The sequence below is a fragment of the Callithrix jacchus genome, chromosome 11 (genome assembly GCF_049354715.1).
Source record: "Callithrix jacchus isolate 240 chromosome 11, calJac240_pri, whole genome shotgun sequence".
NCBI classification, from domain to species: Eukaryota; Metazoa; Chordata; class Mammalia; order Primates; family Cebidae; genus Callithrix; species Callithrix jacchus.
In genome coordinates this window covers 55,207,359-55,235,236 of record NC_133512.1, presented here as the reverse complement: position 1 = coordinate 55,235,236, position 27,878 = coordinate 55,207,359, and the positions used below count along the sequence as shown (strand labels likewise).

The 27,878-nt window shown below is 38.2% G+C and overlaps 1 protein-coding gene and 1 long non-coding RNA gene across 2 annotated transcripts in view; one reads left to right on the top strand and one right to left on the bottom strand.

Annotated features, from left to right (window-relative positions):
- Window positions 1-572: 572 nt before the first annotated feature.
- LOC103794844 (uncharacterized) lies at window positions 573-19,009 on the bottom strand. The gene is made up of 4 exons (XR_622306.6): window positions 18,939-19,009; window positions 8,465-8,553; window positions 4,918-5,163; window positions 573-1,746 (listed from the first exon to the last, which is right to left on the bottom strand). It is a non-coding gene; the product is annotated as an uncharacterized LOC103794844 (long non-coding RNA).
- A 3,104-nt stretch (window positions 19,010-22,113) lies between these two features.
- COL1A2 (collagen type I alpha 2 chain) overlaps window positions 22,114-27,878 on the top strand; it is a 32,820-nt gene continuing 27,055 nt past the window's right edge. Inside the window, exons 1-4 of the mRNA XM_054237308.2 lie at window positions 22,114-22,417; window positions 22,775-22,810; window positions 23,925-24,017; window positions 25,304-25,357. Of these exons, the coding sequence (XP_054093283.1) occupies window positions 22,409-22,417; window positions 22,775-22,810; window positions 23,925-24,017; window positions 25,304-25,357 (192 nt within the window). The 5' untranslated portion in view covers window positions 22,114-22,408. The remainder of the gene's footprint in view (window positions 22,418-22,774; window positions 22,811-23,924; window positions 24,018-25,303; window positions 25,358-27,878) is intronic.

The following is a 27,878-nucleotide window of genomic DNA, read 5'->3' as shown; positions in this document are numbered from 1 at the left end:
ACAGAGTGAGACCCTGTCTCAAAAATAAATAAATAATAAAAAAGTCGTACTCAGTAAGTCTGGTTTTGGGCCTTAGAAAGTGTAATTGGCTCCTCCAGTGGTTTAAATACAGATCTGGGCTTAGAAAACATTGCTGCACAGTATACACTTACACACACATGGAAAACACACACACACATGCAAACACAGAGACACATGCAAAGGCACATTACTTTCCTTAATGACTACCATCCAATAAGAACAGTCATCATTAAAAGTTCTGTTTGTAATTCTATTAGAGAAGACATCCTATTTTCCTGTACTGCTAAACTTCTTGAAAAAGTGGCCAGTCTGGCCTCACTTTTTCTGCTTCCTAACCCCATGGCCACTTATACTGGATACAATCAGGTTTCCTCCTAACAATTTCCAGATTCATAGTCAATGACCTCATAATCACGATCTTCTTTAGTCCTCTGCTTCTAAAACACATTTTCAGCATTAACACTTGACCATTTTCACCTTCTAGAAGCTCCCTTCTTTTTAGGCTTATGAAGATCTGCTCTCCCTGGCACTCCCCCAGGTCTCTTCTTATCTCTCTTTTTTTCTTCTCTGAATTATCATATTCTCTCTGCTGCAAGTCTGTCATTGGATACTTTCTGTTCCATCTCCACAAATTCTCCTCGGCAGGCTTATTCAATCCCACAGACTCAACTAGCATCTCCTTGCCTGGAGGCTTCCAGATCTACTTCTCTAATCCTCATCTCTTTCTAATCCTCCATTTCTCTTTCTTTATTGTTTGCACAACTCCTTTACCTGGCTCTTCCACTATGCCTTCAAAGTAACATATTTCAAAAGGGAATTAACATTTTCCCCCACACCCACTGCCCATCTGGTGTTTCATGATTCTGTGAATGGTACTCAATCCTCTCAGCTATCAAGGCTCAAAGCTACAATATCATCTCCAACTGGTTCCTATTGCTAGCCTACAATACCCAAATAGGCGTTTTGTCCTGTTAATTTTACCAAAATATCTTCAACTCAGTCTTCTTTCTGTTCCTACCATCAGACTATAAATGCTATTGTATTTCAAAAATGGGGAAGATGTTTTAAGAACTAGAGTATTCAAAGAAAGACTGTAAATGCTCAAGTTGAAACTGAACAAGCCTGGAAGGACAGGTAGGGTCTGGGAAAGTAAAAGGAGGAAGGAACGTTTTGGGAAGATCAACACAGTTAAAGCTCTAGATGCAGGAATATGTGTGGCATGAGCAAGTACAGTGAGAATTTGTTTGACAAAAGCCAAATGTGTATAAAGCAATCTCCAGAAGTTGCTCCCTAATGAACATGCTTCCAAGTAAAAATGTCCTTGTGTAATTCCATCCTCTTCGATTTCAGTTGGCATTGTGGCTCTCTTTTCTACAGAATGTAGTGGAAGTGACACTGCATAACTTCCAATACTAAAACAGAAGAAGTCTTGCAGCTTCCTCTTTGCTGTCTTAGAACACTCTCTGGGAGCCAAAGAAGAAATCTTCCTGCTATGCTAGAAGTGCCAGATATAGGCATTTCAGTAAACAGTTCCAGCTGAGCTCGGCCTTCTAGTCATCTCTGTTAGGGCAACAGACATGTGAACAAAGCCATCTTGGACCCTTCAGACCAGACCAGCAGTCACTGGGATCTTAAGAGACCCTGCTTACATCAGTGATGATATTCAGTATCTCCTTGATAAAAGGTTTTCTCCAAGGGGTAGTGTAGGGAGATAAGAAGTCCATCCTTAAAATTCAAGAGAAAGAAAGAAGTTATAGAGGGAAATTGAAATGAGTAGGCATTAATAAAGCTATCCATGCACTGCCACAGAAGCCAGCAGCTGCTGCCTGCTAGTCAGGAGTGTGTTCTGCAAAGCATTCCATGTCCAAATCTAAGTTCAAATTCAGAAGTCTGCCTTTCCCCTCCTTGCTCTGTTAATGAAACTATCATCCATTCAACACTTTAATGGAAATTTAGATATTCTCGATTCTTCTTTTAACCCTGATATTCTATCAACAAATGTTATGCAGCTATCTCTGAAATCTAATTCTTACCCTGTTTAACCTACTACCACCATGTTTCATGATGCAACCGCTCCTTAGCTGACCGCATCCAATATTAGTCCCCATGAGCCAACCTTCCCACTGCCAGAATAACTGTTCTAAACCACAAATCACACCAAGAAATGCCCTGTAGAGAATCCCTCAATGATTCCTCATTCCTAGCAATATATCTAGCTGCCTCTATGATATGTGCACTGGTGTCTACTTCTTCACTTCTTTTCTGATTCTTTCCCACAGGCAGCCCAGGCTGAAGCCATAGGGAATTACATGGAGGTATTTCAACTACAGCATGCCTAAAAAGGAATTCTGTATTTTCAAGCCCTCAAGTTCTGCCAGGACTCTCTGTCTCAGAAATGTTACCACAAGGCAAAAACCTGGTAGTCATATTTAATTACTTTTTTTTCCTAATTCTCACATCCCAAATTCACCTAATTCTCTTCAGCCTCAATGTCCTCACCCGCACACCCTACCACAATTCATCTGTCATCATGAAGAGTCTCTCAAGTTCCGCTTACCTGCTCCAATCCATTCTCTAGGCCATGGAGTTGTGTTTCTAAACACACATCTGATCAGAGTTAGAATTACAGCAAGGTTAGAGTTCATATTTGGGTTAGGATTTAACACTTTCAGTGGGTTCTCATTGTTAAAGTAAATTTCTAACATGCCTTTCAAGGCCCTCCCTAATTATCCTCTGGCTAACTTGAAATGTACTTGCATGAATTAAATCGTATCTCACTCATCTTCCTTCCCTCCACTAACTTGTACCCATTTATTATTCACTGAATGTTTGTGTTCCTCAAAAATTCATTTGTTGAAGCCCCCAATGTGATGGTATTTGGAACTGGGGGCTTTGACATGTAATTATTTTTACATGAGGTCATGAGGATAGGGACCCCACAATGAGATTAGTGTCCTTGTAAGAAGAGACACCAGAGTGTGCCCTCTCTCTCTTTCTCTTTTTTTTTTTTTTTCTCTTTCTCTTTTTCTCTGCCATGCAAAGGCACAGTGTGTCTGCAAGCAAGAGAGTCCTCACTGGCAACTAAATTTGCTGGCACCCTGATGTTGGACTTCCTAGCCTCCATTACTGTGAGAAATACTGTCTGTTGTTTAAGCCACCTAATCTATTAAATTACAGCAGTCCGAGCTATGACACCATTGTGGTTCTGAGTTTGTCACTTCCTCAGAGTCCTTCTCTATGCCCCATAACTAGATCAGGACTCCTCCTATGTACTCCCATAGCACCCTACATATTTCCTGTAAGATATTTCATTACAGTTTATTCTGTAGATTTGTTTAATACCCATCTTTTCTGCAGGAATCCTCTTGCCTTAGATTCCCAAATCCCATCACAGTACCTGAGACATAGTAGACATAAAATACATATTTAGTAAGTGAACCACCTGATTGAACCATGATGCCATGATTTTGCATATTCCTCTTTCCTTCCTGGAGTGCCAACCCAACAAATCCTCACCCATCAAGATTGATTTTCTCTTCTTGGGGATCCATCTTAATATTCTCAGGCAAAGCTGGAAGACTTATTTCTGTTTTCCCACAGAAAGACTTCTATCACTTATCTTTTTCACATTATTTATCTCTCATGCATGCCCTCTAAATTATGAGCAACTTGAAGGCAATTGTCATCTGAAGCATCCTTCTATCCTCACTTCCTATGATTCAGTACGTGGTTGCTGAATGAATAAGAAATGATTCACATGAGAAAGAGGTAGGTTAAGTAATATTGAGAAATGAAGATATCCTAACTATTCAGTGATACAAGCTCTTCATTATCTTACTTGAAAGAAAATATAAACATACAAGAAATAATATTTTCTTTTTTAAAAGAGATGTAGAAAATAAGAGCGTATATGTAGTAATCTTATCTTAGGAAAATACCTTCAGTTAATAGTGAGACTGCTCAGCAAGTTTCTTATTATTCCCTACAGTACATTTTTCGCCCATTCTTCATTTTTAAAAACAAGTAGTAGAGATTCCTTAATTTTTTCAATGAATTTGAGAAATTCATGTAAAACATTAAAGACCCTACAATTTTAATTTGTATGAGAAAATCATCCAAAACATTAAAGAGCCTACAATTTTAAGTTGTATCAAGAGTTTCCATTCTGCTTTCTTAAACAATTCTTTTTCTATTATATTTAAAATTCTTCTAATTACCACTGCCATTTTCTGGCTTTACTTTCTGCAAATATTTTGGAGACAAGGTATCTAGAAGGAAAAGATAGATTTAAGTTCAAAGAATTGATGAACAGTTCTATTTCAGACATCTGCCTTTGAGGGGTCACAAGACATTGATGGAACCACTTTATGTCTCTGGAATAACTCCACTATCTCTCACATGAAGTGTGGCCATCAGGACTGTAAAAACAGAGCAAATGGTCTCCTAAATCTTTTCTCACTCCCTGCTCCTGCCATGGGCTTTCATTGCTGGTGAAGCTTTATCCAGACAGTTTCTCCAGTTTGAAGAACGTTTTGTATTATTTGAGGTCATTATAAATGGCTTACATTGATTTCCCATATTTTTACTCATCTTTCCTTCTCATGAGGCTCTGTGCTTCCCTTAAAACTGCTTTTCACATGAAATGTTCATAACATAAACCATCTCAATGTGTAAAATTCCGTGGCATTTAATACATTCACAGTGCTATGCAACGGTAACCATTAACTAGTTCCAGAACATTGTCAACATCCTCAAAGGAGACGTTGCTCCAATTAAGCAATTATTCCCAATTATCCCCTCCCACCAGCGCCTCCCCACCACTAACATGCTTTCTGTCTCCATGTATGTTTAGCTATTCTGAATACTTCATGTAAATTGAATTATATAGTGTCTTACCTTTTGTGTCTGGCTTCCTTCACTTAACATTTTCGAGGTTCATCCATGCTGTAGCATATGTATCCACCTTATTCCTTTCTATGGCTGAATAAAGTCCCATTGTATGGATATGCCAGACTTTTGTTTATTCATTCATCTGCTGATGGAATTTGGGTCATATTCACCTTTTTGTCCACTGTTAGTAGTGCTGCTATGAACATGACAGCTCCTTAAAACTGGAATTATGTATCTTGATAGCTTCTGTACCTGGGTAATGGTGACATAAAAGCCTTGTTGATAATGATACAAACTAAGGTTTTAATAATATTCAAAGCCAAGTACATATACATGCATATACACAAATCCTGTTTCTTCTCCTGTCTTCCTCATTCCAAGTAACGATACCAACACCCACTTACTAGTCTAAGCTAGAACACTCACCTCCGCTTTCCATATTTAATTGATCACCAAGTCCTATGAATTCCAGGTCCTAAACATCTCTCTTCTTCTATCTTTACTGCTTCAGCTTAGGTTAGGGCCTCACTATCCCTTGGCCGCACTCTTACAATATCCTTCTAAGTGCCTGCCGAGTCTCTGAACTCTGCACTGCTGCTTGGTTATCTTACTAAAACAAAATCAGTTGGCGTCACTCTCCCACATAAAACCCTCCAGTGGTTCTTCATGGACAATATAGTAAAGGAAGATTCCTCAATATGACACAAGGTGTCCTCCATTATTTTTCTCTATAACATCAGCAGCCTTATTTTCCTACCACTCTTTAATTATACCCCAACTACTAACATACATATTGCTCTTTCCCAAACATGCCTTCTCTTTCATGCCTTTCTTCACTTAGCAAAAGTTAAATGAGTATCAACTCTGACTGTAACCGTGATAGGTTTTAAAACACAGTAGTGAAGAAGACAGGTTCTAGCCCTTGTGGGACTTACCTTATAGAGCAGTGACAATACTGACATTTGAGGTGAGTAATTCTAATTACCACTTCTTTGTTACAGCTCTGTCCCATGTATGATAGGGTGCTTGGCAGCACCCCTGGCCCTGGCCTCTTTCCACTAGATGCTATTGCATACACTCCTGCCTCCAGTTACGACAGTCCAAGATATCTCCAGACACTGCCAAACATCCCCTGGGGGACAAAATCACCTTGGATTTAGAATCACTGTTCTAGAGGGACATTATAGTAACATTAACTGTATAAGTACAAATTATAATAAATGCCACCTCATTACAAATATTTTATCATCTTTCCGAGAAAGGGTTTTCCTTTCCCTTCTGTTTCAGTGAATTTCTCCAGGATTCAGTTCCAGTATTCCCTTCTCCTGGAAGTTTCCTCAATTTCCCCAAGTAGAACCAGTTACTTTTTAACTCCCTTAGACCTTGTTATACATTGTTCACTGCATTAAGGAAAAGTATCTTTGTTTTAAAGAGCTAATGCATTATTTTCTCAGGTAAGTTACAGTAACCTCCACCCATGAATGAATTTCCTCTACATCAAATTTTAATAAACAAGGTATTTCAGTATACCCAGTTGTGCTTTGTATATTTTTTCTGAACCACAACAATTTTAGTTCCAGTATAAAAGAATCATGAGCCACTCCTTTTGAGGATAATTAGAAAAAGAGGAAATTGGGCGAATGAGAATAAAAAATAAAAAAATAAAAGAAAGCAGATGGAATGACAGTAACAGAGTTTTTTGCCTTGAGGCTTTAGGAAATTAGGGAATCTGAGGAGACATCAACCAGGACCTTAAAGTGGAACTCCTGCAGTTGCAAGGTAGGAGGGAAGTGGCATTTATGTAAGAGGGGCTTGATGGCACGTACTTTGGGGAGTTATCTCTGGGATTGAGGATGCAGAAGTCAACAATTTGAAATCATGAAATCAGAAAGGCATTGCACATTTGGTTGGAGAACCAGATTCAGGGGGAAAGATCTTTTATATGTATATTATTTTGGCAAAGCAAAGCAAATTTATGGGCATTTGACTGAAATGGCAGAAGAGAAAGACCCCAAGAAATTTCAATTGACCAAGAGATGGTAAATGGAAAGCAACTGTAACATAACCATTATTATTAATTTAAGGTGTGAAAAATGTTAACTGATATTCTTTGTTTAGCATGCTGTCCTGATGGTTCTGTTTTAGAGAAAATACACAGAAGATTCATGCAAGTTTGCATTTAACACCTCTATAACTGTATTATCCCCCCAAAATCTTAAGTACCTCAACTGCAAAATCTCCTTGTCCTCACAATTAGGGAGAATCTACTCTATTTGTAACAGTCTCCTGAGACTGGAATTTCTATCTTACTCCTCTTTCTATTTCCACATCCACACTCAGCAAATAATAAGAAATTAATCATTATTTATCAAATATATAATTCAACACAAGATGTGGCAGGAGGAACTGGAAAACCTATCCTCTTCTCTCAGATGGACATTCTGAGAGAAAAGTGGAGATTGGGATCAGGCAGAGCAGAAATGCACTCAGCTGCAGACAATGGATGAAAGTCAGAAGCAGAGAAAGCATGGAGACAATAAGCCAGAAGAGCCATCAGAGAGGTCCTGAATGAAGGAATGCAGGTGTTGGAACAAGTGTAGGACTGTCGAATCCTCGGGAAGCATTATTGGATATCCAGGCAATTAAGTCTGCAGCAGTAACAGACATGAATACACAGACATGGCACTGAAGTTTGGAAGCAGATTTCAAACCTCCAGTGTATAAGGAAGGGGTAATAAATGGCTAGTTGCCAAGATCATGGCTCAGGCCCAGTTTTTTTCTTTATTTTCTCTCTCCTTTTTTTCTTTTCTTGAGACAAGATCTTGCTCTGTCACCTAGGCTGGAGTGCAATGGCACAATCTCAGCTCACTGCCGCCTGACCTCCTGGCTCAACCCATCTTCCCACCTCAGCCTCCTGAGTAGGTGAGACCACAGGCACACACCACTATGCCTGGCTAATTTTTTTGTTTTTAATTTTTTGTAGAGACAAGGTCTTTTTATGTTGCCCAGGCTGCTCTTGAACTCGGGCTCAAGCAATTCTCTCATCACGCCAAATTTCTAACATTGTGTCTTACACAGGCAGTAGTAGTTTTGTTGAAGGAAGTAGTTCCTTGTGAAGGAAGGAAGGAAAGAAGGAAGGAAGGAAGGAGTGAATAGAGTGATTTTTACCAATCATAGAAGAACCAGGCACATTATCAAAAGAGAAACTCAAGCACAAGAAAACAAGAGAGATGACATAGAATGGATATATAATTTAGTTTGGTTTCGGTATGAAGCTCAGACAAAAAAACAGAACCCCAGAGTGAAATACAATAAACAATGCTTGGAAAATGCTAGAACTGAGCTTCTTAAATTTATGCTATACAACAGGTCCTGTTCCCCATCTGGGCAGGGGTATATCTGCCAGTATGCATAAATGGCCACAGTTGTAAAATGAGGTCCCTGTCAGAAAACCCAGTAGGGACTCACAGACACAAATAATGATTTCTGTGACTGTTTTAGTCCAGCATCTTACACATTCTGAAGTTCTGAATAGGAAGATCTATTCTCTTACCTACTCTCCTGGGTACTTCAGAAGGAAAGTCCATTTTTTAAGCCTCCAAAGCATCATTTTCGTTCAAATATCAAAACGCAACACAGCAGCTATAGGGAATAGAAGCATATGTCTCTGATGTCAATGTGTAAATGAAATGTTTCAAAACATCAGCTGGGCTTCTGAAGGCATTTTCTGAAAAGAATAATAAATTTGCAGTAAACCATGCATCTTTTTTGCCTCACCTGATCTGCTTAATTACCAAGAGAATGGCACCCCAAGTTCACTGAGTGGTGAATTCCAAGATACTTTAACAGGGGAAGTTAATTGATCCATAGAGGAACTGAGGCTACAGCCCTGACTTCATTAGCACCAGGTTTTAACCATTACTGGAATCACATTCAACTTTCTTGAAGAGTTCATGTAAACCCTTCAGTACATGTTTTTTTTACTGTAAACATGTTAACTCAATAACTTTAAATAGAGTTGGGATTAGCAAAAAAAAAAAAAGGATTAAAATGGTCTTCCTTACATTCTACAAATACTGTAAGTAAAGAATAATTAATAGCCTTTCAGAATGTTCGCTACCCATCCCCTTGTACCAAGGAGAATCAAGAAAAGAAGGAGCATAGACAGGCAAGGGGAGATGTTAGCAATGGGTACCAAGTTCCTGTTAGACAAAAGGAATGAGTCCTGGTGATCTACTGCACAGTGTGGTGACTACAGTTAATGATAATGTATTGTATACTTCAAAATAGCTTAAAAAAAAAAGAGGATTTTTTAATGTTCTCACCACAAAGAAATAATATTTGAGATAATAAACATGTTAATTAGCCTGATTTGAATATTCCAATTGTATACATGTATCAAAACATCACATTGTACCCTATAAATATATCCAATTATTATTGGTCAACTAGAAATAAAATAAAATAAAATAAAATAAAAGTAGTAAGTCAACAGACATATTAAAGAGGGAGAAAACAAATGTGAAGACTTTGGAGTGAAGGAGAAGAGAGAAAAGAAGCTATCTTCGTAAACGGACTTCCAGGTTTCCATCTTGCCTTATTCTAATCTACTCTCCATGAGGCTTTCAGAGTAATTTATCTAAATCCAAGTTTAACCATAAGAGTCACATTTCCAACACTGGTAGTTCCCTAACTAACTGCTGCATGATTAGAATCATCTAGAGGGCTTGTTAAACCACAGATTGCTGAGAAACCACACCCAGAGTTTCTGATTCAGTGGGTCTGAGATAAGGCCTGAAAATTTGTGTGTCTAAAGTGGTGTTCTAAGTTCTAAGGTGATGCTAATGTTACTGTCCAGGGACCACCTTTGAGAATCAAGGATCTGGAGAAAATCTTTAACTTTGAGCTTCAATTTTCTAGAAAAATAATTTTCTCCTTGTAAAACTCTTCAGATTATTGTGTTAAATATTGAAAAATATTACAGATAAATGCTAGATGTTATTTTAATTTAAAGGAAGGAGCAAGAGGCTTGCAGTCAAGAGACCAGCCCCCTAGTTACAGGTCTACCATAAGCTGGCTAGTCAATACCCTTTCTAGGCATTTTTTCTCATTTGTAAAAGGAATTAATTCATGCAACTAGCACTTATCGAATACCTGTTGTATACTAGACACTTGTCAGACAATAGGAATATAGTAGAAAAACAAATCTTGCTTCCACACATTTATGGTTATGATTTGGATGTTAAATTGTCTTTCAACTCTCAGTTATTTCATGACTTTATAATTAACAAAATTAGCTTTTTCCTATTCTCATGGTATTTTGTTTTTCATAAATTTGACTTAAAATGTTTATGAGCTATTAGGTCACAATTAGGTGTGACTATTGGGTGAACTGCCTAAAATACAATTATGTGTTAAGCAAATTTCATGTGTTGATTGCCACTATATCAATAAAAGAAAATTTTAATGTGTGGGTTAAATAGTAAATCATCAGTGAAGTAAATGACCAGCATTTATATTTAAGTTCCCCATTTTTCAGCTATGTCATGCCAAATCAGTTGTTTATTTGATGAGCATCTACAAGTCAGCAGGCTCTATGCCAGGATCTAGTGATAGAAGGGTAAATTAAATTGGCATTGTCTCTGCTATAAAAGACTTCACATTCAAGTCAAGCTAGTCAAGGAACAATTATCACTTTTGATTAATTAACCAACCAGTATTGTGGTGGATATTAGGTATTAGAAGTACAAGGCATATTGAAAATGTACAACAAAAGGACTTGATCCATTTTAGGATATCTAGGAAGCTGTACCCAAGTCACTTCAGCTTTCTGTCTTACTTGTAAAATTGAAAAAAGAAATAAACCCCTCTAAGACTTAGATAATGATTGTTGCCATTTTGAGATAATTTATTTAAAATTTCCACCACTGTACTTAGCACACTATTTAAAAGGTAGTTATGACATCACATTAACTAACGGAAAGATTATTCACATAAAGAATTCCAACAGTTGAAATCAAATTTTAAAGAGTTTATTGGGGCTGGGTGTGGGTTGCTCATGCCTGTAATCTTAGCACTTTGAGAGGCCAAGGCAGGTGGATCACTTGAGGTCAAGAGTTTGAAACCAGCCTGGCCAACATGGTAAAACCCTGTCTCTACAAAAAATACACACACAAAAAAATTAGCTGGGCATGGTGGCAGGTGCCTGCAATCCCAGCTACTCAGTAGGCTGAGACATGAGAATTGCTTGAACCCCAGGGAGAGAGGTTGCAGTGAGCTAAGATCATGCCACTGCACTCCAGCCTGGTCAACAGAGCAGAACTCCATCTCATATTTAAAAAAAAAAAAAAAAAGTTTATCACTAATATAAATAACTTAATTTGCCAGTTTTTAAAAATAAAATGTAAACTGTATTAATTGCACATATAGTATCACATAGAATTAAGTCTTTATAATTCTTTTTCTATATGTTATATATGAACCAAAGAGTTCATGGATGAATTAATCAATCATCAACATGCAGACTCTTTCTTGCAACTGGAAATAAATATCTCCTTATTTCTTCTAGCTACTTGAAAAGAATTGAAAAATATAAATCTGGAAGCCAAGCCAACCAAAGTTCTAATAAACCAGAGTAGACTTTTGGAATGCATCAGCATTCTGGTGTTTCTCAATTTAAGAATGAATTTGGAACTGACTGCAGAAATTTAATCAGCATCTCCTGAAAGAAAAAGGTGGACTTAAATGAAAGTTGAAATTTATGTGCCCAAATACATCCCTCTGAATTATGGGGATTGGAATAGTCAAACAAGATGCCACAAAACAGCTATCTCCATACAATCTGTATACAAGAATACTCAGAATCACGTGTAAGTAAAGAAGTGGTTGCCTATTTCATATTTCTAAACTTGAAAAATGGGGCACTGGAGATTAAAGTGGAATTCATGAAACATGAGATAAATCAACTCTGTCCACACATTTTAAAGGGACCTCATGAGAAAAATTGATGATTCACTACCAAGTTGGGAAAATAAAATCCATACTCACTTAAATGTTCCTTTCTTCAATACTAAAAAGCAAAGGAAGAGAGACATAACATAGAAAACCTGAAGAATATTGTAATGGAAAGCTTTAAAATGGGGGTAAGTTTTAAAATTAGACAGCTGTTTCAGATAGTCTTATTCTAAACATGCATAATTCTTTTCCATAGTAATCCTAACATCATCCTTAAACTCTATCCGGCTCCTTCTGGACCCCTATTATAGCTAAAATTCCACAACACATGTGTTTATTACCTCACCTTTCCCTCTTCCACTTTTGCTCACCCAGATTTTGTTCCACTGAAACCACTGTCACCAAGGTCACCAGTGACCTCCAAGGTGCTAATTGATGTAATCTTTTTAGCCTTTTCTTGACCTCTCAGAAAAACATGCAACTTTCCAACACTCTAAAAAAAAAATTTCCCTCCCTGCAAAGCCTGTTTTCCTTCCTTCTGTGATAGGGACTTTATGGCTTTTCCTCTATCAAAAGTGGCTGCTCCTTCTCAATTGCCTTGATGATTTTTCCTCTTCTCTTCCTTATTTAATGCTGGTGCTGAAGCTCTTCAGAGTTTTGTCATTTGATTATTTTTGACTTTTATTAGCAGATATAATCTGGGGGATTTCATCACTCCCATGACATCAGTCATCTGATGACTCCTTTATCCACAAGTCAAGGTCAAATCGATTGTGAACTTGAGGCCTAAATATCTAATTATCTATGAGACTTCCCCCCTTAGATGGCCCATAATCAGCCAAAACTGAACCTGAATTGGCCTGTTTATCTTCTCCTTCCCCACCCCAAGCCATCTCCTTCTCAAATGTTCCCCAAGTCACTGGACAGCAGCACCTCCGGCCAACCAGTTACCAAAACCTGTTACCTTGAGTCCTTCCTCTCTCTTTCTCTCTCTCCCCATTACCAAGCATCAGAGCACTTTTCTTCTACTTCTGAAACATTTATGAAGCTCACCAACTTCTCTTGAGCTCTACCACTTCTATCCTAGTTCAGGCCACCATCGTTTTCCCTAAGAATTCCTGCTGCAGCCTCTCAACTGTTCTCCCTGTCTCTATTGTGCTCCCCTTCCAATCGTTTCTCCACATGCAGCCCCAGTCATCTTATTCAAAACACTCTCTAGTTTCCTACCTTCTCTGTTTAAAATAATCTAAACACTCCCATAGCACACTTGAGAAAATACAAATGCCAGATTAAAAGTTCTTTTTAAATCTGGTCCCTGCCAAATGCACCAATTACATCACTGGCTCCTTCCTCTATCCTCCCTCTTTTCCACCATAATCCCATCATACTGAAATGCTTCATTCCTCAGATTGCCAAATTTTCCAGTGCCTCTGTTCCCATGCCAATCTCCCACCTCTTTTTAAAATTTTGTTTGTATTTAAGGGTTGAACGAGGATGTTGCATTCTCCAGGAAGACCTTCTTGACTCCACTTACCTGAACCTAGATGAGGTATCCATCTTAAATCCTCCCATAAACATGTAAGCACTCTAATCCTCCATTACAGTATTCATCACACTCTTTTCTATCCTCCAACAGACTATAAGGTCCCTGAGGACAACGACCTTGGCATTCTGTTTCATAATTATATACCCACCAACCAGTAAGTGCTTGGCAAAACACTAAACAGTACTTGAATAAGCATACTTCTTACCAGCTGAGCTCAGTGGCTCACGCCTAATGACAGCACTTTGGGAGGCCGAGGCGAGTTGATCACCTGAGGTCAAGAGTTTGAAACCAGCCTGACAAACATGGTGAAATCTCGTCTCTACTGAAAAATACAAAAATTGGCCAGGCATGCAGCTGATGCCTGTAGCCCTAGCTACTCAGGAGACTGAAGCAGGAGAATCGCTTGAACACAGGAGGCAGAGGTTGCAGTGAGCTGAGATCGAGACATTACACTCCAGCCTGGGCAACAAGCAAAAACTCCATCTCAAAAGAAAAAAAAAAACAGAAAAGAAAACCATATGTCTTGTCTCATTTAAATAATCAATGGAAACTGAGTATCCTAATTGATATGAGAGAGAAGGAATCACTATGCTTTTCAAACAAATGTCACAGAAAGAAATTACCCCTTGCTGGGCACAGTGGCTCACAACTGTAATCATAGCATTTTACAAGGCAGAGACAGGTGGATTGCTTGATCTCAGGAGTTTGAGACCACCCCGGGCAACATGACAAAACCCCATCTCTAAAAGAATACCAAAAAATTAGCCTGGCATGATGGCATGCACTTATAGTCCCAGCCACTCAGGAGGCTGGGGCAGTAGGATCACATCAACCCAGGAGGTCGAGGCTGCAGTGAACCCAGATTGCATCACTGCACTCAAGCCTGGGTGATAAAGTGAGATCTTCTAAAAAATAAATACATGTGTGTATATATATATCTGTGTGTGTATGTATATGTACATATATATACATACACACACACATATATATACACACACAGATATATACATATACATACATGTATTTATTTTCTATATATTCAATATATATAATATATATTTATATATAAACATATTATACATATATATATATATATATATATATATCAGCCTTTAACTCTTTTCAGCTACCACATTATCAGCAAATACCTTCTTAGCAATTGCTTGGCAGCCAAGTCAACTAGAACTGCTAGAATGAGATAGCATGGTATTTTCACAGAGTGGATCCTCAATGAATGTTTGAAAGAAGATGTCAGTTAGATGTTTAATTTGATCAAAGAAAGAAGTATAAGGTTAAGACATTAGCGCCTTGTCAGGCTGTTCTGCATTTCCATATTAGCCAGACTCTCAACCATTTTTTTGCCGTATGTAAACATATGGCCCAGTTTGTAATCAGTGGGTTGTAGGAAGCTAAAGGAATTATCTTTTCTTTCATAGAAAATCATTTGGGAATAGGGACCCAGGTATTAACCATCTAGCAGCAAAGTTGTAGGAATCATTAGTCTCCTCTGCCCCCCTTCTTCCATCCCTCTACTCTCAGTCTTGACCCCACTCCACTCCTTACTTGTTTTTTCTCCTCATTTTCTCCTCCCTCCTTCCTTCCTCTCCCCGCTCCCCACTCAGGAACCATCAGGGCCCTCACCAGGGTGCTCAGTTCAGGTTCTGGGTCAGCCCTTGCAGCTCTACCAGTCCCTCCCACAACCCCAGAAAAAGCTGCTCATTATTTGGAGTCACAAAAATATTTAACAGAGATCTAACTGTGAGTATTAAAGAATGCCTCATTTAAATCAAACGCCTAATCAACTATTTTCCCCCAATACATATGTAAAAACAGCTGTAATTGAAACCTGTTTCTCACTCTAAGAAAGAAAGATTCCTGTTTAGTTTTCTCCACTTTCATTGTTTCTTTCTAGGTCCAGGGCTTCCCACCAAATGCTGACGACTGCCTGCTGCAAACTCTGCCACATCAGCAGGGAGGGAGCCCAGCGGCATTTGGTATTTGCATCAGTTTCCAAGAATGCTTTTCAAGTTATCAGTTCACTCTGCTGCCTTTAGCAGAGGCGTTTTTTCTCTAAGTTTATAGATGTGTGCTGGTTCTCAAAAACTTGCCGAGGATTTTTCTTTTTTAGCTAAAAGAGAAATTATAATCACGCATCTAAAAACATTCTACATTTTAAACTATTTTGGCCACAACAAAACCTAGAATGAAATGTTTAAAATCTTGGGTATCTATTGCAATTCCAGTGATTGAGCCAACTTGACTCCAGAAGCTTTATCAGATAACCTCACTGAAGGGTATTTGAAGGGTTTCTTTCATAAATCTGATGCATTATGACCCTGAGCCATTTTGCTCAGAATTAGTCTCTAACGCTCAGCAACACAGGACAAATGTACACGTATGCCCTACAAAGGCAATTCAGCAGAGTCGTAACAATAATTCTTAGAAATTATTGCTCATTGTTCTGAAATGCAGAAAAAAAAAGGTGTTATGATGTAGCACTAAAGTTTTTCTTTCCTGATAAAAATGATTTTCACTATAAGTTTTTTCTTAGTTCTGTAATGGCGATATTTCAGGGAAAGGGTAAAAATGTTCTTGAAATACACAATTAAACTTCAGGTCTTTTGTTGTTGTTGCTAGAACTTAGAAAATTTCAAACATTGTTTCCTAGTTAGAAAAAAAAACTGAATGTGGATTCTTCCTTTGTTAACCCCCTTCTAGGACTGACCAGACACCCTTTCAAATTCTTTCACTCCTAATTACTTCAAAAATCATCCAAGGTTATCTCCGAGGAGAGTTCATTACAGTTTTTTGTTATCCACTTTTACTTTCATTAACTTTTTTTATGTTTAGAAAGAGTAACCGGCTTTAGAATATTCTGTCCCTTTTATTTACAGAAGTTGCTGATAGAGTTAACTCCTGCAGAAATTATTCCTTAAGGCAAAGCAAAAAAGGGGGAGGGAGGTGGGGGGAAGAAAGGGAAAAAGTTTCTCAAGGAAACAGCCCACTCATTTCTGTTTCTTAGAGACAGAACTGACCTAAAGATGCCCCCTTTGTGATGACTTCTGGGATAGAGCAGCACTCTCTCTAGGCTGTTGCTACCTCACTGAGGGCCGAGTAGGGGAGAGGTCTCACACACACACACACACACACACACACACACACACACACACAGATAAGGCCTTTCAAACCTAGGGCCTGGAATGCTTTAGAAAAGGACACAGGACCTTTGGCCTCCCACCTCAGGGTCAAGGTACCAGCTCCTCCTCTCCCTAGTAGGGAGTGAAAGGTTGGATGGAGGCAGTAACAGTCCCACCCCCATCCCCAGGAAAAGCTGCTCCTTATTTGGAGTCACAAAATTATTTAACAGAGATCTAACTGTGAGCATTAAAAAATCCCTCCTTTAAAACAAACGCCTAATCAACTATTTTCCTCCAAGACATATGTAAAAACAGCTGTAATTGAAATCTGTTTCTCACTTTAAGAAAGAAAGATTCCTGTTTAGTTTTCTCCACTTTGATTGTTTCTTTCTAGGTCCAGGGCCTCCCACCAAATGCTGACGACTGCCTGCTTCAAACCCTGCCACATCAGCAGGGAGGGATGTTGGGTGTTAGGGAGAGAGTTAACATCCACTTTGGTGGGGCACTGCTTGGGGTGTTACCAGCGAAGACTACGAAGACCCCAAGCTCGAATTAGAAGGCTCTCTGGATGTGCTAGGCGTTTTCTCCTAGGTGAAGAGAGGAGTTAGGATGAAGTCAGGAGGTGCTTGGGTGTGGCTGTAAGAGATGGGACAGAGAGTAGGTAGCAAGGTCAAGGGGGATCCAGGGCTCACAGGAAGGTATAAGGGTCCAGGCTCAGGATAGAGCTGGTAAATCCAGACAAGGAGCCCGTGGAGAAGAGGAGGGGAGACTGGAAATCATGAAAGATCCCCTACCGCAGCCTCAGAAAGGAGAGACTGAGAAAGAAGTTCTCAGTCTCCAGGTCGGTTGCAGTATTTCGGAATGCCAGATAACCTCCCAATAAACCCTTTTTGGAATTAGCCTCAGCAAAGGCAACCTAGGAGGTCGAAGGACCTTCCCAGGCGACTTGGTCCAGTCTAGAGTTTGCAAAACCTATCCTCCCTGTAGCCAGGTGCCGAGCAGCCCGGAGCGCCTGCTGCCCAGCCCATGTGCCAACAAAAGGCGTCCTCCAACTGTAGCCCAGCCCTCCACAGACAAGACCTCTCTTTGCCGAAGTCATAAGAGAAAGAGAGTGCATCACGGCTGAAACAGTGGGCTCACAGAGCCCCAAAACTGGAGAAAAGCTGGACGGGGCCGGGGGCGGGGTGCAGGGGTGGAGGGGCGGGGAGGCCTGCTCCGGCTGCGCCACTCAGTCGAGTCTGCCCTCCCTCCTTCCCTGCCCCCTCCGCGCCCGCTGGACCCCTCCATCCTACAGGTGGCCTACAGGGCACAGGTGAGGCAGGACTGGACAGCTCCTGCTTTGATCGCTGGGCTCTCGATCCCTCTCTAGCTGCTTCTCTGACCGGAGATCTGCAAACTCTGCCCACCTCGGGCTGCAGAGCTCTCCGACGTGTCCCATAGCGTTTCCAAACTTGGAAAGGGCAGGGGAGGGCGGGAGGATAGGGAGGGCGGAGGTATGCAGACAGCGAGTCAGAATTTCCCCTTGAAAGCCTCAAAAGTGTCCACGTCCTCAAAAAGAATGGAACCAATTTAAGAAGCCAGCCCCGTGGCCACGTCCCTCCCCCGATCTCTCCCTCCTCTGCGCCCCCGCAGTCTCCTCCCAGCTGTGGCTGCCCGGGCCCCCAGCCCCAGCCCTCCCATTGGTGGAGGCCCTTTTGGAGGCACCCTCTGGCCAGGGAAACTTTAGCCGTATAAATAGGGCAGATCCGGGCTTTATTATTTTAGCACCACGGCAGCAGGAGGTTTCGGCTAAGTTGGAGGTACTGGCCACGACTGCATGCCCGCGCCCGCCAGGTGATACCTCCGCCGGTGACCCAGGGGCTCTGCGACACAAGGAGTCTGCATGTCTAAGTGCTAGACATGCTCAGCTTTGTGGATACGCGGACTTTGTTGCTGCTTGCAGTAACCTCGTGCCTAGCAACATGCCAATGTAAGTGCCTTCAGCTTGTTTGTGGGAGATCGGGGAGAGAGGTTAGATGGAAGGGCACCCTGCTCTGGAAAGGAAAACCTGTAACCTGAATATCAGGTACACTTGGAGGGCAGGCTCTCCCGCATGAGGAAAAACGCCGAAATTGATAAGAAACATGGAAATTACTTTTAAAAATGAAAATATAAAAGACCGCCAAGAGTTAGGGAGCTTTTACCCTAAGTTCAGAGTGAGACAGTTAACCCATCTGTATCCTCAGCTTAGTAACCCCCAAAGGAAGCAGAAGGATGAGCTATTAACAGCCAGTGTGGTGGAGGAACTCAAGGGCCTCCACCCCACAGGCCCCATAAACGCACTGATGTCCACCTTGTAAAACTTGAGGCCTGCATTAGAAAACCCTTCAAATACGTAATGTAAAACTCACCTCCTAAGAGCTTTTATCTTCTGGGCATTATAAGGGCTTGTCTGGAGGAGGAGGAGGAGGAGGAGGAGGAGGAGGAGGAGGAGGAGGAGGAGGAGGAGGAGGAGGAAGAGAAGGAGGACGACGAGGATGATGATGATGGTTATTAGGCGCCCTCTGGAGGAAGGAAAATGAAAGTACAGGGGACCAGGCCTGAAGCAAATGGAATCCCAATTAAAGCTTCTACGGGTTTATACAAATTAATGATCAACGTTTCTGGCTGGAGCCTTTCCCCAGTGGCTAGTCAGTGAACCCTGGAAAGGAGAATAGATGCTACTTGGAATAGATACATTCTGAAAAGTAATATTAGTGTCTCAATTCACTTTCTGGTTATGGAAATAATAACATTTTTAAACTAAAATCCTCTCTAACTTTTGTTAAGCCTGAGAATTATCCCTTTGACATATTGCCACTGATAATCAAACATCATGAACGCAGCAAGTTGAGAAATATCAACATTGACATGAGACTCAAAAGACCGGGGTTCTTCCCATAACTCTGACGCCAATTTGTCGCGTGACCATGGGCACGTCAAACGGCCTTTTCTAAAATGTGAGACAGAGATTAAAGGGACCCCAAGGCCACTTTCCAGCTCTAGGTTTTATGGCCAGACTTTCATGTCATGATAGAATGAAGAAGATCACTCCGTTTTCATCTTGAAAATGGCTGCCAAAGTACTAGACAAAGATATTGACTAGATGGGGGATGGTGGAGTCTGACCACACCCAGTACTCCAAAAAGTTGCTCCTCCCACATAGCACGGTGTCCACCACCGCATAATTACTAATGCATTTGTGGGGGGGGGGGCGGGGGTTCCCCTTTCATTCACTTTTAGTGTACACACTGGACACTAAGGAGTAATTGCAGTGAACCAGTGAACAGATTCACATTATCGAGCTCATATGAGAGCTAAGAGTGGGAGGAAAGAGTGTTGACTCCTAGAGATTAAAATGAAAGCAGACTTAGGGAAATTTGAAGGTACTACAAAGGCAACTTACCTTCTGATCAACAGCCAACTACAGTCTCAAATAAATGTTATCAAACACGCATTCTTCAAAATGGTCCACGTCTGTGTAATTAAAAGGCAAATTTCCAAAATCATAAGGACTTCCATTAATCAAGTCAGGCATGATTATTCTTCCTACCGATGGACACAATGAAGTAAACTTATCATTCTTGTAATTTAACAGTAATTCTCATAAATTGCCTTAAATGTCAGTGCTGGATGTGGTCCACCCTCCTGAATTGTAACTGTTGAAACAGATGTTCTCACTTCAAATAACGCACTTTTTGGCCACCTAATGAAAGCAATTTTTAGGGGTGATTCATCCTATTGCAAGCTTGGCCACACTTGTATCCTGTATTAAACTATAATTTTTATACTGTAGGAGAGGAATTCACTCGTTAAGGACTCATAGCAATTATGGCAAAAAGGGGGATATTACTTTCGTTTATTTTTTCTATTATTTTTTAAGATCTTTAATCCACCGTATACAAAGCTCTTTGTTAGGGACAAAAATGATACATATTGGTAAAATGACCTTATCTAATTTAGGTGAACTAATTTAAAGCAAAATTCAGATGTCCGAGTTAATTCATTTTCATAGTTAATAATGTGCAATTTAGACCTTTTGAAAAAGGATATTAAGAATGGTACAAAGTCAGTGAAGTACTAGGTAACTTCAATGTTTTAAAAAAAATTAAGTCCATTTCAATGTTTCATAAAAAACAAATTCAATATAGAATTTTAAGGTAACATACTTTCCTAAATTTTACCTTTTTTTAAAGATATGTAGCTATTAAAAACGAATTAAACCATAAATTATTTCTTCATTAATCTACTAATCTTGTCTTATACTCAGTGATTCATCTGCGCACATTACCAGCTTAATTGCTAAGCATTCAAAATATCCTTCAGACACATTAATATTTCACAGCATTTATAAAATAGTAAATAATTAACAATTTAATTCAAAATATATTTACATATTAATATTGCAAACACATCACCCTGCTGATCCCTGCCATACATTTGACTGCATAATTTCCAAGTCATCAAAATATTCTTAATAAAAAATATAATTTGTCCTTTAGGTAACTCCATTTTATTAACATGTGTCTCTATTTGTTAATTATTGCTATTGATCCTTGAAGTGATACTAATAATAATTTCTACTTTTTTTTTCTACAGCTTTACAAGAGGTGAGTAAAATTGTTTTTGGAATTTAAAAAAGATACTTTGATTCCCTTGGCTACAGTGATGTCTTCTCTTAGAAGAGATGAAGTTACATTAAAATTGACCAACCTGAGTTCCCAAGAAAATTGTGAAGAATTATGATAGTCAAAAACTTTCTGGCTGCCTTAGAAAGTACCCACCCTATTTTCCAAAATGGGTGGGACTACTGAATAAGGCTAGCTTTATAAAATACTCCTAAGAAATATAGAGTAAATAATCCAATAGAAGCTTAACTTTTAGGATCACCTACTGTGAAGCAGAAGAATTCAGTGAGCTAGAGAATCTTTTCACTCCTTTGGAATCATTTGCAAAAGCATTTATTATGAACACATTCTTTTTTTTTTTTTTTTTTTTTGAGACGGAGTTTTGCTCTTGTTACCCAGGCTGGAGTGCAGTGCAATGACGCGATCTCGGCTCACCGCAACCTCCGCCTCCCGGGTTCAGGCAATTCTCCTGCCTCAGCCTCCCGAGTAGCTGGGATTACAGGCACGTGCCACCATGCCCAGCTAATTTTTTGTATTTTTAGTAGAGACGGGGTTTCACCATGTTAACCAGGATGGTCTCGATCTGTTGACCTCGTGATCCACTCGCCTCGGCCTCCCAAAGTGCTGGGATTACAGGCTTGAGCCACCGCGCCCGGCCCTATGAACACATTCTTAGCTCGTGAATTGAATTTGAGGCATAATTACAGATAAGTATTAATATATATATTTGGTTCTGTAGGTACATATTTTTATTTGACTTACTGGTAAAATTTTAAATTGCACTTTAAAATATTAAACTAAGATAATAGTAAATGTATAATATAAGGTACTGTGAAGGTATATTTGTATACTACAACAAAATTGAAGCTGTTTTTAAATACGATTTTCTTCATAATAATCTTTTATTTATTCTTTTCTAGGAAACTGTAAGAAAGGTAAGAGTACAACACTTCTTCATAAATATATAAAATTATCAGAGATAACATAATTTAACTAAATTTATAGTAGACTATAGAAGGAAAATACTTTACCCAGATTTTGCTCACATGAATATGCATTAGCTAAAGCATAAAATAAAGGAGCTTTGATGTTTAAGATAACAAAGTTTTATTATCTTCCAGAATCATCTGTAATTACATCTATGTGATACAAACTGGTGATTTACATACAAAAGAAAAAAAGACTTATTTTATTCTGGAGATGGAAGGCAAATTATGTTAATTGTAGGTAGTAAAAAAGCTTATTTTAAAGGGCTTTGACTATATAAATGTGCTGTTAAAAATGTAACAAAATGGTCATTTCATCTACAGTTTTCATCTTACTCAAAATGCTATGCATAGTATTAACTTAATGGCCAGAGACTATGTGGTTTCCAGTCCCCAGTTGAAAAAATTATGTATAATTATAATAAAAAACAATATACTTTTATCTATTGCATTGTGCCAATTTTTTATGTACTATCTAATAACATTGTAGTTAGATCAGTCTTATCAACTAATTATTATCAAGAATGATTTGCTCATTCACTGAAAATTACTTCTTAGACATTTATTATTGTGCTGTTTGTATCTTTCTTGTAGGGCCCAGCTGGAGATAGAGGACCACGTGGAGAAAGGGTGTGTAATGTTTGAACTATAAAGGGCTTTGGCCCATGTTTGAATAACTATGTATTAGAAACTACAGGAACTGGCAATCTATAAGACTATTATATATTCGGATAATTGTATACCCCTTTAAACGGATAATACACTTCAGAAGAGGTGAATGAGCATTATTATATATAATCGATATTTGTTTTAGGTCAAAATTATCCCTTAAAAAAGCAAAACCGTTACAGTCATATTCTTTGCACGGTCTGCTTTGTTTGTAATTGACCCATCCAACACATGCATAATGAAAATGTATCTACCTACCACCACAGTTCTCTTTTTAATATATTTGGTTTGCTTTTGAAGTAAGATCCCTTAGGTAGCTTGGGAATAATAGTGAACAAGTAGTCAGTAACATGTTCCTCTGCTCATATTCATACATGTACAAGTCAGGCTTACATTTTGTTTGTGGCATTGTAAAATCTCCTTGCTATACTTATTCAACATTTATAACTATGTGGTTTTGCATTATATAACACTTTTGCCAATATATAAATACCTACATCTTATATCTATTAGGGAAGTGGAGACTTACATGTATTACATTCAAACAATTTATTGTAAGTAGAATTATATCAGCTAATTATTTTAACATCACAAGATAATTAATGGTAGGAAATCTACAGGATTTTTCTATCCTATGATAAAGTGACTTTATTAACTGTCATATCAATTCATCCATTCACCGTAACATACCAAAACAATTGAATAAGTTCATCACAGTCAGAGATCAGGAATAAAAATTCAAAGTAAATCCTTGTGCACTGTTCAACATATGCAGCGCATGTAACCATACATTTTGGCTCTAATTTCTACATTTGAATACTGGAGCTTCAGTATGAATTAATATTCAATGGCTGAGACAGTTCTTTAGAAAAACTACCTTGTGATGTCTTGAGAGTTACTAAGTCTCTTTGTAAAATAGACTCATAAGTGAATTTCAATCAATGACAAATATAGTATATTCAATTTCCACCCTACTTTCACACGAAAGAGCCAAACAACTGATCCCACCAAATATAATTCTTAGGTTTCTACAGAGCCTGTCTAACCATGACCTTGTTCACTTTTTACATAACAGGGTCCACCAGGCCCCCCAGGCAGAGATGGTGAAGATGGTCCCACAGGCCCTCCTGGTCCACCTGGTCCTCCTGGTCCCCCTGGTCTCGGTGGGGTAAGGTGTCTTCAGTATTGCTAACTTTTAGCTAACTTTAGTTTCTTATGCCTCTGTTGAAAGAAAGCTTATTGTGGAATTTATTTTTAGCAGTTAAGGGATAATTCTTCTATTTGAAAATTAGTATATTTTATTTCATTTATTTGGTTTCTTCAGTCAAGATTCTGCTTTACCCATTCTCTTTGTGAGCCCTTGTCAATTATAGGACTGGTCTTTGTGTGCACTGAAGTTAGCTGTGGCCATCATTACCATTACTTAATTTGGAGATTTAATATCTTTTATCAGTAAGGCACAAATAAGAGGTGTTGCATTATTAAAGAGTTTGATTAGATTGAATTGCATAAGTGAAATTCTTGATCTTAAGCAATTTCACAAACATCCTACCCTTTTTATTCTCCTTGGCTTGAAGTCTGCTGAACCAACCTTCAAAGCGGTTTTAGGTTTAATTTGCTTAAAACTAATTTGAGAAAAGTACATTTCCCTTTTTCCATTAATATCTTCTTTTAGCTTTATGTCTTTAACAATGGTATGAGTGCCAAATGGCCTCACTGCAGGAAGGAAAACATATTTGCTTAATTGGTTAGCACTATGAATCAGAAGCCTGATTCTAATACCCAACTGTATGCCAGTAAAATAAGACCTTTCTCCCCCAAAGATCTTATTATGATTGCTTATCTATGAAGTGCATTAAAAAGCAGCTTCTTTAATAGAGCTACCACTATAAGAGAGATCTTTAACAGTAAAGTTATTACTGTGAACTATTTTGTAAAAGTTTTATCTTCCAAGGGCCATTTTAATTTAATTTTCTTCTAAACTTGAAAACTCTTAATATTTTTCCTGAAACTCTAACAAGAAAAAGATCTCTTAGTCATTTTGTGCAACTCTGGTGGGGAAGGGCAACAGGTGAAAATGCAAAGATGTCCTCTTGAGCTCTGCTTAATTTTTCAGGAGCCCTTAGTAACGTCAAAAGTTTAGAAAGCTTCTCTTCCTCGGAGTAGAGGTAAAAGGTGGGAAGTGGAGACACAGCGTTTAGGTAGAAAAAGGACTCAAAAATAAAGTAGGGAAGTTCTCCACTTCAAAGAGGTGTGGGCTAAGTTTTAAACTTACAGCTTTCCTTACTTTTTAGGAATTTAATTCAATAAGAATTTTAAACTAATAATTATATCAAAAACATTGCCCTCTTTTAAATAACAACAGAAAAATGTTTACAAGTGGAATAAGAAAATGAACTACATGGCTAGTAACTAAAAATATTTTGAATATGTAATTTTTTTTAATCCCTCTAGAACTTTGCTGCTCAGTATGATGGAAAAGGAGTTGGACTTGGCCCTGGACCAATGGTATGCTTATCTCTTTATCTTAGCCAAAAAATTTTACTAAATAAAGAATTTATTTTATGTCACATTTTACAATGCCATTTATTTAGCTACCTAAGTGAACACTCAATACTTAGATCATATAAAAACAACTCTTTTTGTCTTCAAATTTATGAAAACCTAAGTTAAGGAGTTCCCTTTTCTTTACAAAAATGCCTCATTAAGATAGGTCATATACTTATGTCCAAGAAATAATCTTTGGACATAGTAACCAGAAATCAATTTTAAAAAGTAATCACTCTGATTAATTTTTTAAAAATTCTTTAACATTGCTTAGAATTTTAAGCAACACTTAGAGACACAGAAAGATTTATTAATTTCCCTGAACTTGTTGGAAAGGATCAGCAAGTTCTAGTCCAGTTAACTCATTTCAGACTGGGAGAGTTTAAGCCCTTTTCTCAAGGTCATTCAGGTGACTAGTGACAGAACTAGAAGTAGCTGCCAGGCAAGATGTCTAATATTTGACAACATCATGGATTATGTACCTAGTCCTTGAATAAACCACTCATTTAGTCAATGGATATTAATCACGTACCTTCAATGGGTCCTAAACTGTATTATGCACTGGGGAAATCTCAAGGAGTATGACGGATCTTGACTCTTCCTCAAGGAGTTAACAACATAGGAAACGTTTCTTTTTCTACATGTTGACCAAAAATATCCTATTTTAGTCTATTGATTGTAAATCAATATAGCATAGAGTATGAGTAAAAATGTAGCATTTATGTCACTCAGTACAAATATTCAGCACCATACCCTATCAGTGGAGTACCACTTAGAAGCGTTCCCTATATGATGATGATGACTATTAACAAATGAAGCTTCTAACAAGCATTAGAGAGATGTTTGAAGGGAAAAATACTAATATGAGCATATGAAATGTATACCAGCATATACAAAATAGAGGGAAATATTGCCAGAAGTTAAAGTGTTAGGTTGATTAAGAACTACAGGATTTAATATATACGTATACACACACACACACACACACACACACACACACACATGCAATTTAGTGATTTTAATTAATCGTTTCAAAACAAAGCTATTTATCTGCCCAAAGTCAACATGGTCTTTAAAATGTAAATTTTACCTGGTCACTGCATTTAGTGCTCTATCATCAAAAGAAGATGTTCTGCTGGAACTAATGGCCCACAATAAGCTAAAACACTCTAAGGGTGAGATAATATTTTCTGTAAATTAAAACTCTCACTCAAGAAATAATGTACCTTTAATTGATGACTTCTAATTCCGTCATTTTTTTCTAGTAATTTAAAATGTCCATATCTGAAATGAAAAAGTAGAGCACTTCTTTTGGCTTTGTTTATATTGGATGTTTGAAATTAGCTGTTTCAGCTAATGCTGGACATTAGTTTTAAAGCAGTACCTATATCTCAAGAAGAAGCGAAGCAGGGGGAGAGTAAAATGCTACTAAATGTCATTTTTAAAAGCCCACTAAGCTGGGAAAATTAATATGGATTTCAGATTCCCCTGTTTTTGGAACATCTCTCTGGGGGGCATAAAGCAAAGTATTTTACTTTGAAATATCAGTGAAATATAATTTAAGCTTGCACATCTGCACACATGCACAGACATATGTAATCAACAGATATGTGTTTCACAAATAGGGAAGATAGGCAGCAATAAAATATTAAAATAATTTTCCATGTTGAAAAATCAATAACTATAAAACCCCCAAGGGTTCTTCTCTGAATTAATGAGTAATCATAGTGTCTCATGGACTCCACAAAATACACAACATTTTATGTAAATGAAATTGTTTCAAATACATGAAAAATAAATAAATATAATTAGAAATTCATGGTTCAAAGAAAATTATTTTTAATGTAAGCCTAAAAAGCTATTGTGATTGAAAAGTGACAGTTTCTTTTAATGTCAGAGCAATTTCTAATACCAAATAAATAATTCTTATAATTAAAATGATGTACATTTTAAATAAAATCCATGTTATTTCACTCTAGGCATTAATACCATGGGGTAGCCTTGACCGCAGAGTCCCCACAGTTGATGTCATGAACAAATTACTTGAGACTGGTACATGAAATATTTTTAGCATTATGAGGAACAGACCCTATGGATTACTGCAAACAGGAGTCAAGAAAGTGTACTTAGCTTACAATCTAGTAACAGTTTATTTTACCCTACTTCTGTGTTACAGAAAGAACAAAGGGGTAAACGATCTTCCAGCATTTGGGCCATACTTTCAATAACAATATCATATAATAGACTCTTCCAGAAGGCTATTTCAATAATATTTTATTTTTCTTTCAGCCCTCATTACATCCACTTTTGTTTGACATTTTCATCAGTCACCAATAGCCCTTAGAGGAGCTAATTCCCTCTAATCATTAAGTAGGACTTTTGATTCTTTTCAATTTCTGCCCTTTGTGGCAATAAAAATACCAATTTCTTAGTTAAATATGACATAGGAAGATGACCATCTGATCACGGAAATCCGAGCAGA